General features: G+C 59.7%; 1 protein-coding gene across 8 annotated transcripts in view; it reads right to left on the bottom strand.

Moving 5' to 3' along the window:
- Positions 1-15,345, bottom strand: part of MTMR4 (myotubularin related protein 4) — a 68,944-nt gene that overhangs the window by 28,961 nt on the left and 24,638 nt on the right. The window contains exon 1 of one of the 8 annotated variants that reach the window (XM_089772104.1): positions 4,706-4,771. The exons of the other annotated variants lie outside the window; for them this stretch is intronic. Coding sequence (XP_089628230.1) covers positions 4,706-4,756 — 51 coding nt within the window. The 5' untranslated portion in view covers positions 4,757-4,771. Of the gene's footprint in view, positions 1-4,705; positions 4,772-15,345 lie in introns of those variants that run through there. 8 annotated transcript variants of the gene reach the window in all.

Here is a 15,345-nt window from a genome sequence, read left to right as displayed (position 1 = left end):
TGTTTGTAGCATCTTCAAGCTCACATACAACTCTTAGAGACCCGATTCTCAGAAGCCCCATTAAGGTACCTCAAACTGGGAACCCCAAATCACACATGGAAATCTAGCCCTAATTTTTACTCACTTTTAAATGGTGCAAAATGGCATTTATTTCTCTTCTCCCATTAAAGGACTTGATTCCTTAGAACATTTTTTTTTAATGCAGATATTAACTGGACAGGGTAACAGTTTGAGAGAAAAGCAGTTTAGAAGTCTAACTTTCACTGAAGCAAAATGCAGGACAATGTAGCACTTTAAAGACTAACAAGATGGTTTATTAGATGATGAGCTTTCGTGGGCCAGACCCACTTCCTCAGATCTGAGGAAGTGGGTCTGGCCCACGAAAGCTCATCATCTAATAAACCCATGGTCCCCGCCATGGCGCCCGCGGGGGCATTTGTCGGCGCCCGCCAAGTGCTCAGGGCTGGCCTGGTCCTGGGCACATGGCGCATGCACGGTGCCGGAGCCGGCCCCGGGTGCGTGGCGTACAGTGAGCGCCGGCCCCGGGGGCGCCCTGGATTGACCACCCACGGCACTTGGAGGAGGGGGGGAAGAGAGCGCCAGCGCCAGCGCCAGCCCCGGGCGCATGGCGCTTGGGGGAGGGGGGGAAGAGAGCGCCAGCGCCAGCCCCGGGTGCACGGCGCTTGGGGGAGGGGGGGAAGAGAGCGCCGGCCCCGGGCGCGCGGCGCTTGGGGGAGGGGGAGGGGGAGAAGAGAGCGCCAGCGCCGGCCCCGGGCGCGCGGCGCTTGGGGGAGGGGGGGAGCGCTGGCCCCGGGCGCGCGGCGCTTGGGGGAGGGGGGGAGAGTGTGCCAGCGCTGGCCATGGGCGCGCGGCACTTGAGGGGAGGGCGCCGGCCCCCGGAATGCGGCTATGGGGGGCCCCGCCCCCCCCGGGCGCCTGGTGGGCGAACGGCCACGCCCCCTGGCGCCTGGCAACCCCAAATGGTTGGGGACCACTGTAATAAACCATCTTGTTAGTCTTTAAAGTGCTACATTGTCCTGCATTTTGCTTCAGCTACCCCAGACTAACACGGCTACATTTCTATCACTATTTCACTGAAACCTATCTTTGTAATTAATTTTCTTCTACGGTCACTCAAACTGGGTTATTTATTGGTCATGAGTGAGGTCTAGGTTTGGATAAAATACACTATCGCAATTATCAAAAAACAAAAGTGTGCGACAAATAAAATACTGTTGTCCCTGAGCCTTTTGGGGAAGAAACATGAAATCTAGCACGAGGCTAGTCTGACAGACTACAGCATCCTACTGATTGGCCACATTATAAGGATGTAAACACACATCACACCCGCTCTGTAATTTCTTAGCTCACTTGCCACAATTAATCGTGCGCGCAGAACTTCCTTTCCCTCACAGACATGGGCCACAGAATCAAGCAGAGCCCAGCTATCACATAGCAGACACTGTGGTGGGAGGGGCAGAGTGATCGAGGTTGCCAAGAGCTGCTGTTTCCAGTAGAGAAGTAAAATCCCAATTAACCAGTTAACCAACTAAGCTGGATCCCGGACAGGGGACCACTCCAGCCCAGCTGGAGCAGCCCTCAGGGCGCCTGCTCCCAGCCATCAGCTGCAGGGGCTGGCTGCCGGCTCCTGACCTCACAGACCACAGGTGCGGGGCTGCTCCCAGGGAACTAGTTAACCATTCACATGCCTCTTTTCCAGCACACCCTGAGGGAAGGAGATGGCATCGTGTGGGAATCTCCACACACACCTGGGTGCACGCATCGGGCTATTTCTCTCACTGGATCCCTGGGCTCCCAGGAGTAGAAAGGGCCCCATAGCTGATGCGGGGGCTCGGAGCATATGGGTGTTTGGTGTAGTGACCCATCAAACCAAAACTTGGCTCTGGGGAGAAGGGGCTGTGGGTGTCTGGTTCTGCTGCTGGGCTCTAGCAGGGGGCAGGGAGAGAGGAGAAAGGGCAGAGAAACAGAAACTAAGTTGTCACAGGAGTTTCACGCTTTGCTCCTGGGGGAGGGAGGGAGGGGAGACACAGAGAGTGAGTATCTTTTGTTACAGACATACTTGCCCAACAGGCATTTTGAAATAGATTACCAAAATAATTGAAACTGGCACAATTACGAGTTATTTTGTCAAACACAATCGGCAGAATTTTAAAATAGCGTGTGCAGAATTTTCTGGCACAGAACGTCCCCAAAGTATCTTGTGGTGCACAGAATGCAGGCCCAACCCCCCTCCTCCCCCGCCCCCCCCCCCCACACAGGGCCTAAAATTTCTCTCCCCCTGCCCATCACCAGAATGTGCCTCTCCACAACGCACAGAACATTGCACACACCTCTCTCCCTGCAGGACACTGTGCACATGCATGTGTGCCAGGGGGGCCAGGTGTCCCCATTTCACAGGGAGAGTCCTGGTAGGTGAGACTGTCTCTAGAGGCATCTATCATCTCCCACCCTGGCCTGATTTTTCACACTTGCTCTTGGGTCACCCAAACATACGTGCACAGCACACTCCTAGTGCTCTCACACACACAGAGGCCTTGGGGTTTGCTCAAGGCCAGGCCTACATCCAAGTGGCCAGGCGGGATCAGACCAAAGGTCCATCCAGCCCAGCATCCTGTCTGCCCACAGTGGCCAGTGCCAGGAGCCCCAGAGGGAGTGAGCAGAGCAGAGAATCAGCCAGTGATCCCTTCCCTGTTCCCATTCCCAGCCCCTGACAAACAGCGGCTTGTCCCGACAGACACACCCACCGGGCACGGAATGACCAGTACTGCTAGCAATACCGGTTCTAGTTCACGGCTAGACAGTCTATGGCGTAGGGCCATCAGCTCTCCACCTTGGCAGCCAGTAAGTCCCAGGACTCCTAGCCACAAAGGCAGCACCACAAGTGTCTGGGTAGCACAAAAAGGCTGTGAAGAGTGCTGCAGCCCACCGCACAAGGGCTCCCTTAAGGAACCGGCTCAGGATTGGCATGAAGCCAGTTCGGAGAGCCATGTTCCCCCTCCTCCCATCACTTATAGGAGATGCTCTAACCCAGCAACAAAACTGTTTGCAGCCGGGGCTGGGCTGAGCACTTGTGGTGACCCCTCCTGGCCTTGTAACATGTGGATCTGTGGGTCCCCATACTCATCCCCTTCCTTCCTGGGCCCTGCGTTGCCCTCAACATGCTGATAACACTACAGTTTTGCATGAAGATAGTGACTAATCCAGTGCCATGCGGCAAGGTTTCAGCCAGCCAGCTGTCTGCAGGGGTCAGGCAGGCATTGCTTTTTCAACGCACTACTGGCTACATAGATCAAGGTTTATTTTGCCTTCCTCTGAAGCATGAGGGATTCTCCGCAGCTGGGAAGAGACACCAGGCAGGCTGGACCAGCGCTCTGAAGGGATACAGAGAATCCTTTCTAGACACCTGGCTAGTGTGTCTTGGTCACATGCTAGAGCCCAGCTGATTACCAGAGCTAGGGATGGAAAGGAATCCCCCTGCCCCTCCCACATCCAGTCTGCACAGAGGCTAGGGAGTTCACACCTTAGGCCAGGGCTGTGTCTATCCCTCTGCAGCACAGGGTCTGAATCAGCTGGGCACATCTCGCCTGATCAGTTCCCTGCCTGTACAGGGACAGGGCCATCGGGGGCACCTCAGGCTCCCTTGCTCTCCCCCGGGCACAGTGAAATGCTCTGGGCTCCACACAGAGGTCACTGGGGAAGATCAAACTAGATGATCCGATGGCCCCTGTCTGGTGACACTATAAAACCCTGGCGTGACTCCCAGCAGGAAGCCAACTCCCTGGAACTCCCTAGTGACCAGCCAGGCTGCAGGTGCCAGGTGCAGAGAACAGGGAGACTTCCACAGGCTTCCGCCCTACTGCTCGCCAGTAGCAAAGGGCTACCTGGAGAGGCTCTAGGGCACCGGAGCAAGAAGCCTGCAAGCCGGCAGTCAGCGCCGGCCCAGCTCGCTGGGAGCCAAGTGGTGATAAAGCAGGAAGCGCACGGCAAGGCGGCGGCAGCATCACACAAGAGGACAGACAGGAACAGGGCTCGTGGCCAGGTGGCTGCAGCATGCCAGCTCACAGCAGGGGGTACCTGGGTTGCGGTACCAGACACGCAGCCCACTATGTAACACCGGGGGGGGGGCGCGCCCTGGGCACAGAACGGGACAGGAGAGCAGCCAGCCTATTTCCCAGCGGACATGTACCGGGGCGGGGAGGCCCCCTGCAGGGCACGTCATTAGAATGGGAGCGCTGGGATCCCCCACAGCAGCAGGCACGGATACTCCGGGGTTCCCCACTGGTACCTGCTGCTGTCATACTGTAATTTTCCAGCTGCAGCCTGGGGCCGGCTGGGCGGCTGCGCAGCACAGCACCCTCCCTCTGGCCTCCGTGACCGGCTCTCGACCATGGGCTTGGCACAGCTGCGGCCTCGGGAAAGAGCAGACTGCTGCAGGAACGCCGGGGCTACTCCCAGGAGCGCGCGGGACGAGTGGGGGGCAGATTCCTGCCCCAAGGAAGAGCAGCTAGGCACAGTGAGAGCAGCATACGGAGCCTAGGCAGGCCCAGAGGAGCTGCAGGACGCCCACCCCAAGGACAGGCTGCCCCTTCCCTGCCTCAGGCTAAGAGCCAGCGCGCAAGCCCGGCCTGCAGCCCTGCCTGCGGCCAGGGAGCAGACAACAGGGAGGAGAGGAGGCGGCACTTACAAAGCAGTTGAGCATGGAGCAGGAGCTGCGGCCCGGCAGACTCATGTTCATCTCCAGAGGCGGCGGCTGGACTGGGCGCACGCAAGCAGCATTGCCCTCCTCTGCTGCCCGCAGCGTCTCCGACGCTCACACCCGGTTAGCGCAGCCTTCCCCGCCAGCAACGGAGGGCAGGGGCATCCCTGCCGCAAGCGGCTACAGCAGGTGTGCCTGCTGGTGCGGCTGCCGCCGCTGACAATGGAAGCGGGGGAGGGAAGGAGGAGGGAGAGACTCCACCTACCTCCCGAGGAAGCAGAGCAGACCCTGCCATCTGAGTGTCTCCTTGACAGGCTGCATGGAAAATGGAGACACCAGCAAAGGGCCAGAAGAGTTCCCCCTCCCCAGCCCTGAAGAGGGGATTCTGCTGACACACGGCTCTAGGCACAGCCCCCCTGGCTAGGCTGCAAGCTGGGGGAGAGGAGTCTGCAGGAAAGGCAGTCCCGGCCTGCAGCACGCCCCAGCGGCACCTGCCCTTGCCACCGACCCAGACAGCGTGTGCAGGAATGCGCAGGAACAATAGCTGGCAGCTGCTTTGTGCGCCCACCCTCAGCCCCTCCCCCCACAGGGCCTGGCCCCGCTCCCAGCCCACAGACCTCCCTGGACAGCAGCTCCCCACTGCTCACAGCCTTCGCTCCTCTCCCCCCCACAGCCTCCTCTTGCTAGGGACCCCCCCAGGAACTGCCTGAGCCCACAGGCCCCATCCACACATTTCCCTGGGAGCTAGCCCGGGGGCACCTGTCAATCAGTCTGACCAGCATCGGCCTACAGGCCTGTGCCAGGCCTCGGGCTGCCGTTCCAATGCAGCGGTACTGGGGGCAGAGCAGCACCCCGGTAGCTGTGACAGGCCTAGCGTTGTGCTCCCACCATTACCTCCCATCACCTCTCCACAGGGCTGATGAACGACCCAGACTTAGCGCCTGCCACAAGCCATGCTGAGCGCGTTTCCCACTGGCTTGCACACTAGCAGGCCCCAGCCCTCCCCTTCCCAGCACCACCGCTGACACGCTAGAGACCACGCAGGAACCAGCAGGCGAGGGCCTGGGGCCTTCTCGGTGCAAGACAGGCCCATGTTCGGCCACAACCCATGCCAACGGCCCTGGCCTGGTACTCCGAGGGCACTGGCATGGGGGAAATGAACTGTGGGCTAAGCGGGGGTGGGGGGAACCTGGGGCCAGACACTGCTTCCAGCCCCCAGCCTGAGCACAGGGGAGGAGGCGCACAGAAGAGATGGCTGGAGTGGGGAGCCACCTCGGGCAGTTAGGCAGCCGCAGGGCAAGCTCCTGAACCCCTTCCATGCCTGAAGCACTCGCAGCCTGAATCCACACCAGGCAGCAGGATGGGAGCAGGCCAAGCCCCAAGCGCCTTCCCTGCCTGGGTAGCCACAGCACCCACCCCAGCCAGACACTGCTGCCATCGCATGTCAGGAGGCATGCGGAGAGAGTGGGGTGGCTGCAGCGGGGAGGAGCAGGTGACCATGCAGTAGTAGGACAAGCCCCCGAACTTCTTCTGTGCCTGGGGCAGCCAGAGCAGGCAGGACCAGGCAGCTGGACAGATACAGGGCACACCCCCAGCCAGACACTACTCCCATCCTGTTGTTCTGCACACAGCTGAGGAGAGCGGAGTGGCTGGAGCAGGAACTGGTGGACACGGCCCCCGAGGCTCCGCTCTGGCTGGGGTGGCTGCAACAGTGGTTTGGGGGTTTGTTTTCTGTTTCACTTTCTGTAATAGCATTGAGCACATGCTGGCGTCCTTACTGCAGATGCAGTGATTCAGGTAGCTGCTTGAAGATCCATAAAAGGCTATCAGCCAGCGGGTAGGAATGGTGTCTGTGGCCTCTGTTTGTCAGAGGCTGGAGAGGGATGGCAGGAGACAAATCACTTGATCATTGTCTTCGGTCCACCCCTTCTGGGGCATCTGGTGCTGGCCACTGTCGGCAGACAGGCTACTGGGCTGGATGGACCTTTGGTCTGATCCAGTATGACCATTTTTATGTAAGATAAAGATTCCTGCCCTTTTCAAATTAAAAATGGCATCTACAAGAAAAGAAGTAGACAGAAAGTGTTGTGGTTTTAATGAAAAATGGACAAGTGACTACTTTTTGTGGAGGTGAAAATCAATCCCATTTGCCTGATTGACACAGAAGCAATTTCTGTCTGGAAAAAATGCAAAGCTAGAAAGACAACACAAAACACCTCAAATGTGACTAATATCAAGGAGAGCCGTGTGCGGAAAAAATTAAAGAATTTGAATACGCAGCAAACAATTTTCACAAAACCACAAAAGGAGATGGACATGTTATGCAAACACATTGGTCGAGGAGTGAACTTACAGCAAAAAATAATTCAGCCTCGTTCAGAGGGGGAGTTTGTAAAGGACTGCATCGATGCAACTGCAGCTTTACTGGCTCCAGAGACTCTCGGATTGTTTGAGAGCATGAGCTTATCTGGTAGGACAGTGTCAGATCGGATTCAGGATACGGCTCCGGAGATTGAAATGTCTCAAAGATTCTGCAGCTGATTCTGAGTTCTACTCTGGTTGTTGCTGAGACAAAGCACAGCCCAGCTGGCTCTCTTCCTGCAAAGAATCACACCAGGTTTTGAGATTCGAGAGGGCTTGCATTTGTCAGTATCAACGCGTGATTCCATCAGAGGTGAAGACACTTTTGAGAAGGTTGTCACCTGAGCACAGGCTTCAGTTATTTGAAAAATTCAGGGTCTTCCTACTGATGGTATTCAAGCTACAGGTGGATCTCGGAAGGGATGGGTTACCTTAGTCAAGAAAGAAATGGATCACGTTGGTCTTGATCCAAATAAGTCACTGCATCACTTCCCAAGAGAGCCTGCGTGCCCAGGGCATGCGACTGAACAATGGAATGCTGACAGCAGTGTTGAAAGTAAATGATCTTTGAACTGTTCAAAGAGCTATTGAAAGATCTTCAAGCAGAGTCTGGTTGTTTGGTTTATTATTGTGAAGTGTGATGCTGATGCAGTTTTATGAACTGAGGAACGAAGTGAAACTTTTCATGGAAATGAAGAGCAAACCTGTGGCCACGTGTCCTTGTGCTGATGGGTGACATTGCTCAGTGCTTGTCAGAGCTCAATGACCAATTACAAGGATCTAACCAGCTTCTTACTTCCCTTCCTTCAAACATCAAGTCATTCTCAGCTAACTTCAAGTTTGACAATACAACTGGAAAAGGACAACATGGTGCATTCCCCAGCCCTTCAGAGATAAGCACCCGCTTCAGCAGTAGCATACACCAAGGAGTGCACAAACTTTCTGCTGAAATTTTGTGAGCCAGCAGTTTCAAGACTAAGACAGGAAGAACGGGAATGACATGTCTTTCGAACTGTTCTGTGGAGAAGTACTCCATCTGCCCAGAGCCTCTCAACAGTGACTGAAAGGGAACTTCTGGCTAGCCACACACCAGCGCTGGAGTTCTACAGCCTCTATGGAGGTGCCGGTACATGGGTGAAAGTCGCATCGCTGTTTGGTACAACATACTGCTCCGAGCAGTTCTTTTCAAACTCTCTTGTGGCGAGTCGCCTGCGTGCCAGATTCACAGATGCAAAACTGGAAAGCCACAACCAGCAACATCTTCAGTTCTAGCAAGCATAGGGAGGCTCACCAAGGAATCACAACCTCAGGCATCACACTAGTGTTTCCCAATTGGTGCTCCGCAGAATCCTGGGGTTCCACGGAGCACAACGAGGGGTTCCGCGAGGAGCCGGCGCTCCCCCGCCCCCTCTGAAAAAAAAAAACCGAGAGCGAGAGAGCCGGCTAGCCAGCAGAGGCACGGGCGGCGAGTTTTGTGGGCTTGTGGTGCCCATGCTCCCGCAATATCTGGAGCTGGACCCGACCCCACGTGCGCGTCCTCCCATCCCGGCCCCAGAGCGTCTCTCCCCCGGACCGGACCCAGACCCGTCCCTGCCATGCACGACCTTCCCTGAGCTCCCCCTGGCTGGCTGCTGCTGTCCTGCGCAGCGCGCTCAAACCAGCAGGTGGAGAGACGCCCGGACGTGACATAACGTCACAGCCCGGGATTTTAAACTTGCTGGGCGCTGTGATGCGCCGCATGGCTGAGTTGCGGCTTCAGAGTCCGGGGACAGAGCACAGACTCCGGCCCCACAAAGTGGAAGGCAGAAGGTACGGGAGGGGGAGGAGGAGGGAAAGGGGAAGGGCTGGGGGAGGAAGGTGCTTGTGCGAAGGGGAAGGCACCCAGTGGTCCCCAAGACAGTGCCCGTGGGTGCTGGGCGCGCGGCGCTGGGGGGGGGGGGGCGCGCCGGGCGCGCGGCGCTTGGGGGGGGGCGCTTGGGGGGGGGCGCGCCGGGCGCGCGGCGCTGGGGGGGGGGGGCTGCCGGGCGCGCGGCTGCCGGGCGCGCGGCGCTGGGGGGGGGGGCGGCTGCCGGGCGCGTGGCGCTTGGGGGCGGGGGGCGGCTGCCGGGCGCGCGGCGCTTGGGGGGGGGGGCGGCTGCCGGGCGCGCGGCGCTTGGGGGGGGGGGGCGGCTGCCGGGCGCGCGGCGCTTGGGGGGGGGGGGCGGCTGCCGGGCGCGCGGCGCTTGGGGGCGGGACGCCGGTCCCAGGCACACAAGTGTCCCCACCCTCTGGCGCCCGCCGGGTGAACGGCCACACCTCCTGGTGCCCGGCAACCTCCAGTGGTTGGGGACCACTGCACCAAAGGGACAGGGGTGGAGGAGAGACAAACGCCAGGGGGCCAAGCGCAGACAATGAGGAAAAGGGCAGGAGGGGAGGTGTCAGTGGGAGGAGGACAGGGTGATGCTGGGATGGGAGGGTAAGGGCATTGGGGGCTAGAAGGGTGAGGGGAGGTGCTGGGAGAAAGCTTGAAAGAAGGGGTGGGCATGAGGAAGGCAGGGATGGAGCAAGTCATGTGAGAGGGCAGAGGGGCATGAGGGGAATGGGGGCAGAGGGTGGTGAGGGGTGGGCATCAGGGAAAAATGGAGCAAAGGGGGCAGGGGAAGTGAGGGAAGAGGGAGGCACCAGGAAGGTGCAGGGGTAAGAGAAGGTGCAGGTAACAGGGGATTCTGGGCAGACACCTGCCCAGTGGAGGGACCACCATCAGAGGAGAGAGGCAGGGCAGGTGTGTAGAGGGAGGTGTTAGAAGAGGGGATGAGGAGGGGTAGCTCATGAACAGAGTGGGGCTACTGGAGGAGTGGGCACAGGGAGGAGAGAAGGGCTGGTGGAGGGGGGCAGGTCGCAGGAGGGCTGAGGACAGTGAGAAGAGCAGGAGTCAGGACAGCAGAGGAGGGTGAGGAGTGGGGGGGCAGCAGGCACCAGGGGAGCTGACATGGCAGCAGAGAGAAAAGGTAGAGGTTTACAAATATTTATTAATAACTTGGGTGGCACATCCAACCAATCCACATGAACTCAATACTGGTGCACAACACAAAATTCATTTTGCTCATGTGAGGAAACTCTTAGGCTATGTCTACACTGGTTGTTTCTTGTGCAAGAACACGTCCACTCTTCCATGTGCGAGCTGTGCTTTTGCACAAGAGCATCTATGGCAGTGTGGACACTCTCTTGTCCAACAAAGTGCCGATGGCCATTTTAGCCATAGGGCTTTCTTTCAAGAAATTCATGTTGCCTGTCTACACTGGCCTCTTGCGCAAGAACGGTTGCTCAAAAGGGCTTATTCCTGAGTGGGAGCATCGTAGTTCTTGCGCAAGAAGCCCTGATTTCATACATGAGAACGTTAGTGTACTTGAGCAAGAACACAGGGCCAGTGTAGACAGGCAGCAAATTTTTGCAGAAGAGCGGCCACTTTGGCACAAGATCGTGCCAGTGTAGACACAGCCAAGGGGAGGGAGGAAGGCAGGGGCAGGGAATCAGCACTGGCTCAGCATGTCTACATGGAAGGTGCAGGGAAATTGAGCTCAGCTGATTATTAGCCAGCAAGACTGTTATGGAATGATCTCTCTAGCGGAGTTCCAGCAGAACTGGGCACTCAAAATTCAGTGGTTACACATTCACACATACATTTGCTAACATCCCAACTAGAAGCCTCTAGGCTCAGTCAGGCTTTGCAATGACTATCTGACATTTGCGTTATAAAAGCAGGTTAATGCTACAGGCATTAGTGAAGACCAACACCACACAAGATGCCGAGACCTTTGCATGCTCCCTGTAACGGGCTGTCACTGACCTGGGGGCAGAGCGGCCGGAACCCCCACCGGCCGGGGGCTGACGGCCAGGTCCGGACCTCCCGGGGCTCCCCCAGTGCGAGCCGGAGGGAGAGGCAGACGGGGACGCTACCACCGCGCCGGCAACGCAAGTACGGCCCGCCCCCCGAAGCCCCGCACGGTGGGGGCGGGGCGGAGGGACGCAGCCATTGGGCTAGGCCGCATGCCGGGGTGTGCCCGGAAGGGGCGGGGCCCCGGGCGGCAGCCGGCGTGGCGGGCCAATTCAAAGGGGCCTGCCGCCAGCGGGGTGGGGGAGAGGCTCCTCGCAGTGGTGGGGGCCGCTCCTCCACCGCAGGACGGAGTCCGAACGCCGTGCCGCCCGGCGTTGATCCCGGGGCCTCCGGGACAGCCACTGCCCCTGGCGATCGGTCAGTCCCTCGCCGGACGGCGGACAGACCCCGCCGCGCAGGGCCAGAAGGGAACGGGACAGCCAGGGACGGACCGGGCCTGGAGAATCCGCCCCGGAGACTTCACCCGAACTCCGGACGCCACGGACCGCCGAACCAGGGTAGGCCGGGGGCAATTCGCAGGAGGTACCTGGAGGGAGGAAGGAGCCCGGGGCAGGGCACTTTTGGCGGCCGTAGGTGGACGAGCTTAAGGGTGGAGTGACTTCGCCCTTCCCCCCCCGTCCACCGCGCCGGGGCACCAGCCAGCCCCAGCATCTAGGGCCCCGGGCTGGGACCCGGAGAGAGGGCGGGACCGGGTCCCCCTCCCTCCCTTGGAGGAGCAACCCACTCCCAATGACCCAAGGAAAAACTACAAGGCGAACCCCGCGGGGGAAAGGGAACCCCGGACAGGGGCCGGCGCCTCGCTCCGCTTGGACAGGTAGCGACCAGAGGGTTCACTGACCCCCCCTCCCGCCTCGGAGGGGGTGATCGCACCCAGACCCGGGACCCCCTAGCGCAGGCCCGGGACTCAACAAGGGATCGAAGAGGGGGCAGAGGGTTCGCAGCCCTCCCCTCCCCCCTGGAGAGGGGGTGATCGCACCCCCGAACCCCTAAACATGGTGGAGAATGTGGGCAACGCCCCCACGGGGTGACAGGCGCTTACGATAAGGTGTGCTTTGCGCCTAGGGAACAGACGGCAAGTCACAGCACGATGGATTCCCAGCAGCTACTCGATTGGGTAAGGGAAACCCAACGGCAACAGCAGCAACAACAATCCCAAATGATGCAGCAACTGGCGAGCCAGTTCCAGGACCAGCAACGGCTGCCGGTCCAAGAGCTGTCGGCCCAGCACGAGAAGTGGATGCATGGCCCCTACCCGCCCGGGCCAGCGGGTGGACCAGCATGGCCGAGTGAAGACGGTAATCGCGGCCTGGGGTCGCTGCCCCTTCGCCTGACTAAGATGGGGCCCGGGGATGACCCGGAGGCGTACCTGACAACTTTTGAACGGGTGGCCACGGCCGCGAGGTGGCCAGAGGCCCACTGGGAGACCCTGTTGGCCCCTTACTTGTCCGGGCCCGCCCAGATGGCCTATCGGAGTTTGGCAGCCCGGGATGCGTTGCAATATAACCGGGTAAAAGAGGCGATCCTGGACCAGTCAGGGATCAACAATGACACATATCGCCAACGGTTCCGTAACGAACGATTTAAGCCGGGGGAGTGGCCCCGAGTATTTGCGCAGCGCTTGCACAAGCGGGCTTGGCGGTGGCTGGAGCCGGAGCAGCGGTCTGGCGCCGAAGTCGCAGAAATGGTGACCCTGGAGCAGTACATACACCTCCTTACCCAGGGCGCCCAGAAGTGGGTCCGCAGGCACCAGCCGGGGACCCTAGCAGCGGCCATTGCCCTTACGGAAGCCCAGCTCGACGCGGAGGGCAGCGAGGTAGGAGCGCGCCGCGAATCCATGCCCGGCCCCTCAGCAAGGGATGCCCCACGAACCCGCGGGACGGGGCCAGCCCTGTCGAAGGAGCCTCCGAAACCACCCGTCGGGGGAGGGCGGCGCCTGGCACCCACCTGGCCCAACAAGCCGGGGGAAGCCCCCGGGGAGATCAGAAGAGGCCGCAAAGAGCAGGGGGGCGACAACCGCAGGACAGGAAGCCGGAACGCCTGCTACCAATGCGGACAAGAGGGGCACTTAAAATGCGATTGCCCAATGATGGATTGCACCCTGTCCTCACCCACCCCAGCGGCATCGCAGGCCGGGCGGACGTGACCGGTAGTGACCATCTGGCTGGGGCTGAAACCCCTACAGGCCCTGGTGGACTCAGGGTCCGCACTCACCTTGGTACGAGAGGATCTGGTCCGAGAGGCACCACCCACCGGGGAAGACCACCCAGATGAAGTGCGTGCACGGCGAGGTGAGGGCCTACCCCACGGTGTGGGTCCATTTGGCAGACGGGCAGGTGGCCAGGGTCTGGCAAGTAGGGAAAGCACCGACCCTGCCCCTCCCCGTAGTGATCGGGAGGGATTGGCCCGGGTTCCCGGGGCTCATACGGAAGGGGATGGACCCACCGACAGAGCGGGCCCCCGCGAGGGAGGCGTACGTACACCCTCGGGACCCTGGCGAGACGGCATCCTTGCAGGACAACGGGAGCAACGACCCCGACTTCCTGGAGGAGCAACGGGCCGACGAGACCTTACAGTATGCCTGGGAACAAACTGGAGACCCGACCAAGACCGACGAACGCCGGCAGGGCCCCCGCTTCCAGGCAATAGAGGACCGCCTGTACCGTCTGGTGGCAGGCGGAGAGGGGGAGGGGGAGCAAAAACAGCTGGTAGTCCCACAGGCCCAGCGGAGGGAGGTCCTAGACCTGGCACATACGAACCCCTGGGCCGGACACTTGGGCCAGGAAAAGACTCTGGCACGGGTCCTCCACCGATTCTATTGGCCCGGGGTCTACCGAGCAGTGCAGGACTTCTGCGCCTCATGCCCCAGCTGCCAGAAGGTAGCAACGGGTGGCGTCCCCATGGCCCCCCTGGTGCCCCTCCCGGTAGTGGGTACCCCCTTTGAGAGAGTGGCCCTGGACTTGGTGGGGCCCCTGGAACCATCCAGGGCGGGACATCGGTTCATCCTAGTGGTGGTTGACTACGCCACCCGGTACCCGGAGGCCATCCCGCTCCGCAACGTCAAGGCCCCAGCTTTGGTAACTGAATTGCTTAAAATTTTTGCGAGGGTAGGGTTCCCTCAGGCTATCCTGACAGACCAGGGGACAAACGTGACTTCACAGTTGATAAAGGAGCTGTGTACACTGCTCCGGATTAAAACCCTGCGGACGTCAGTGTACCACCCCCAGACAGATGGATTGGTGGAGCGGTTCAACCGCACCCTAAAAGAGATGCTCCGAAGGGTAGTGCAGGACAGCCCGAGGGACTGGGATCAGATGTTGCCAGCCCTCATGTTCGCCGTCCGGGAGGTGCCCCAGGCCTCCACGGAGTTTTCCCCATTCGAGCTGCTGTATGGGCGTCAGCCCAGGGGGATTCTGGACATCCTGAGGGAGGACTGGGAGTCGCAGATGGCCCAGTGCCAGGGCACCGTACAGTATATTTTACAGCTCCGGGAGAGACTGAAGCGGCTGGGCGCCTACGCCAAATGGAACCTCCTGAGGGCCCAGACGAGGCAGGCCCATTATTACAACCGCACGGCCGTCAGTTCGAACCAGGAGACCGGGTACTGTTTCTCCTTCCCACCCGGGACTCCAAGCTCCTCGCGGAGTGGCAGGGCCCCTACAAGGTAGTCCGGAAGGTGGGGGATGTGGACTACGAGGTACGGTTGGCAGGAAGACGGAGGGCCACACAGGTCTACCATGTGAACCTCCTTAAAAAGTGGGTGGCCAGAGAAGGGCTCCTGGTGGCGCCCATGACCCAAGAAGAGGATCTCTGCCCCTCCCCAACAGACCGGATGAGGGAAGACGCACCGTCCATAGGGCCAGACCTGTCAACAAACCAACGGTTGCAGATAGACGAACTCCTGGGCTGGTTCCGCCACGTCCTGACGGCGACCCCGGGGACGGCGAAGGTAGGGGTACATCGTATCAGCACCGAGCCGGGGCAGGTGGTACACGAAGCGCATAGGCCCCTCCCCAGGAAGGTATGGGACACTGTCCAGCAGGAGGTACCGACCATGAAACAATGGGGGGGGGTAATAGAGGAGTCACGGAGCGAGTGGCGTAGCCCCATAGTGCTGGTCCCCAAGCGGGATGGGAGCATACGGTTTTGTATTGACTTCCGAAAAGTCAACAGTATTTCACAATTTGACGCCTACCCCATGCCACAGGTGGAGGAGCTGCTGGAATGCCTGGGGAGGGCCAAGTATATCTCCACCTTAGATCTATCGAAAGGCTATTGGCAGATCCCGCTGCACCCCCAGGATAAGAAAAGACCACGTTTGCAACCCCATTTGGCCTGTTCCAGTTTCGACGGATGCCATTCGGTCTCCACGGGGCAGCAGCTACCTTCCAGCGGG

Source organism: Pelodiscus sinensis, chromosome 21, assembly GCF_052426305.1.
Source record: "Pelodiscus sinensis isolate ZL-2025 chromosome 21, ASM5242630v1, whole genome shotgun sequence".
In the NCBI taxonomy this organism is placed as follows: Eukaryota; Metazoa; Chordata; order Testudines; family Trionychidae; genus Pelodiscus; species Pelodiscus sinensis.
Note: the sequence above shows the minus strand (reverse complement) of the source record. Positions and strands in the feature narration are given on the sequence as shown.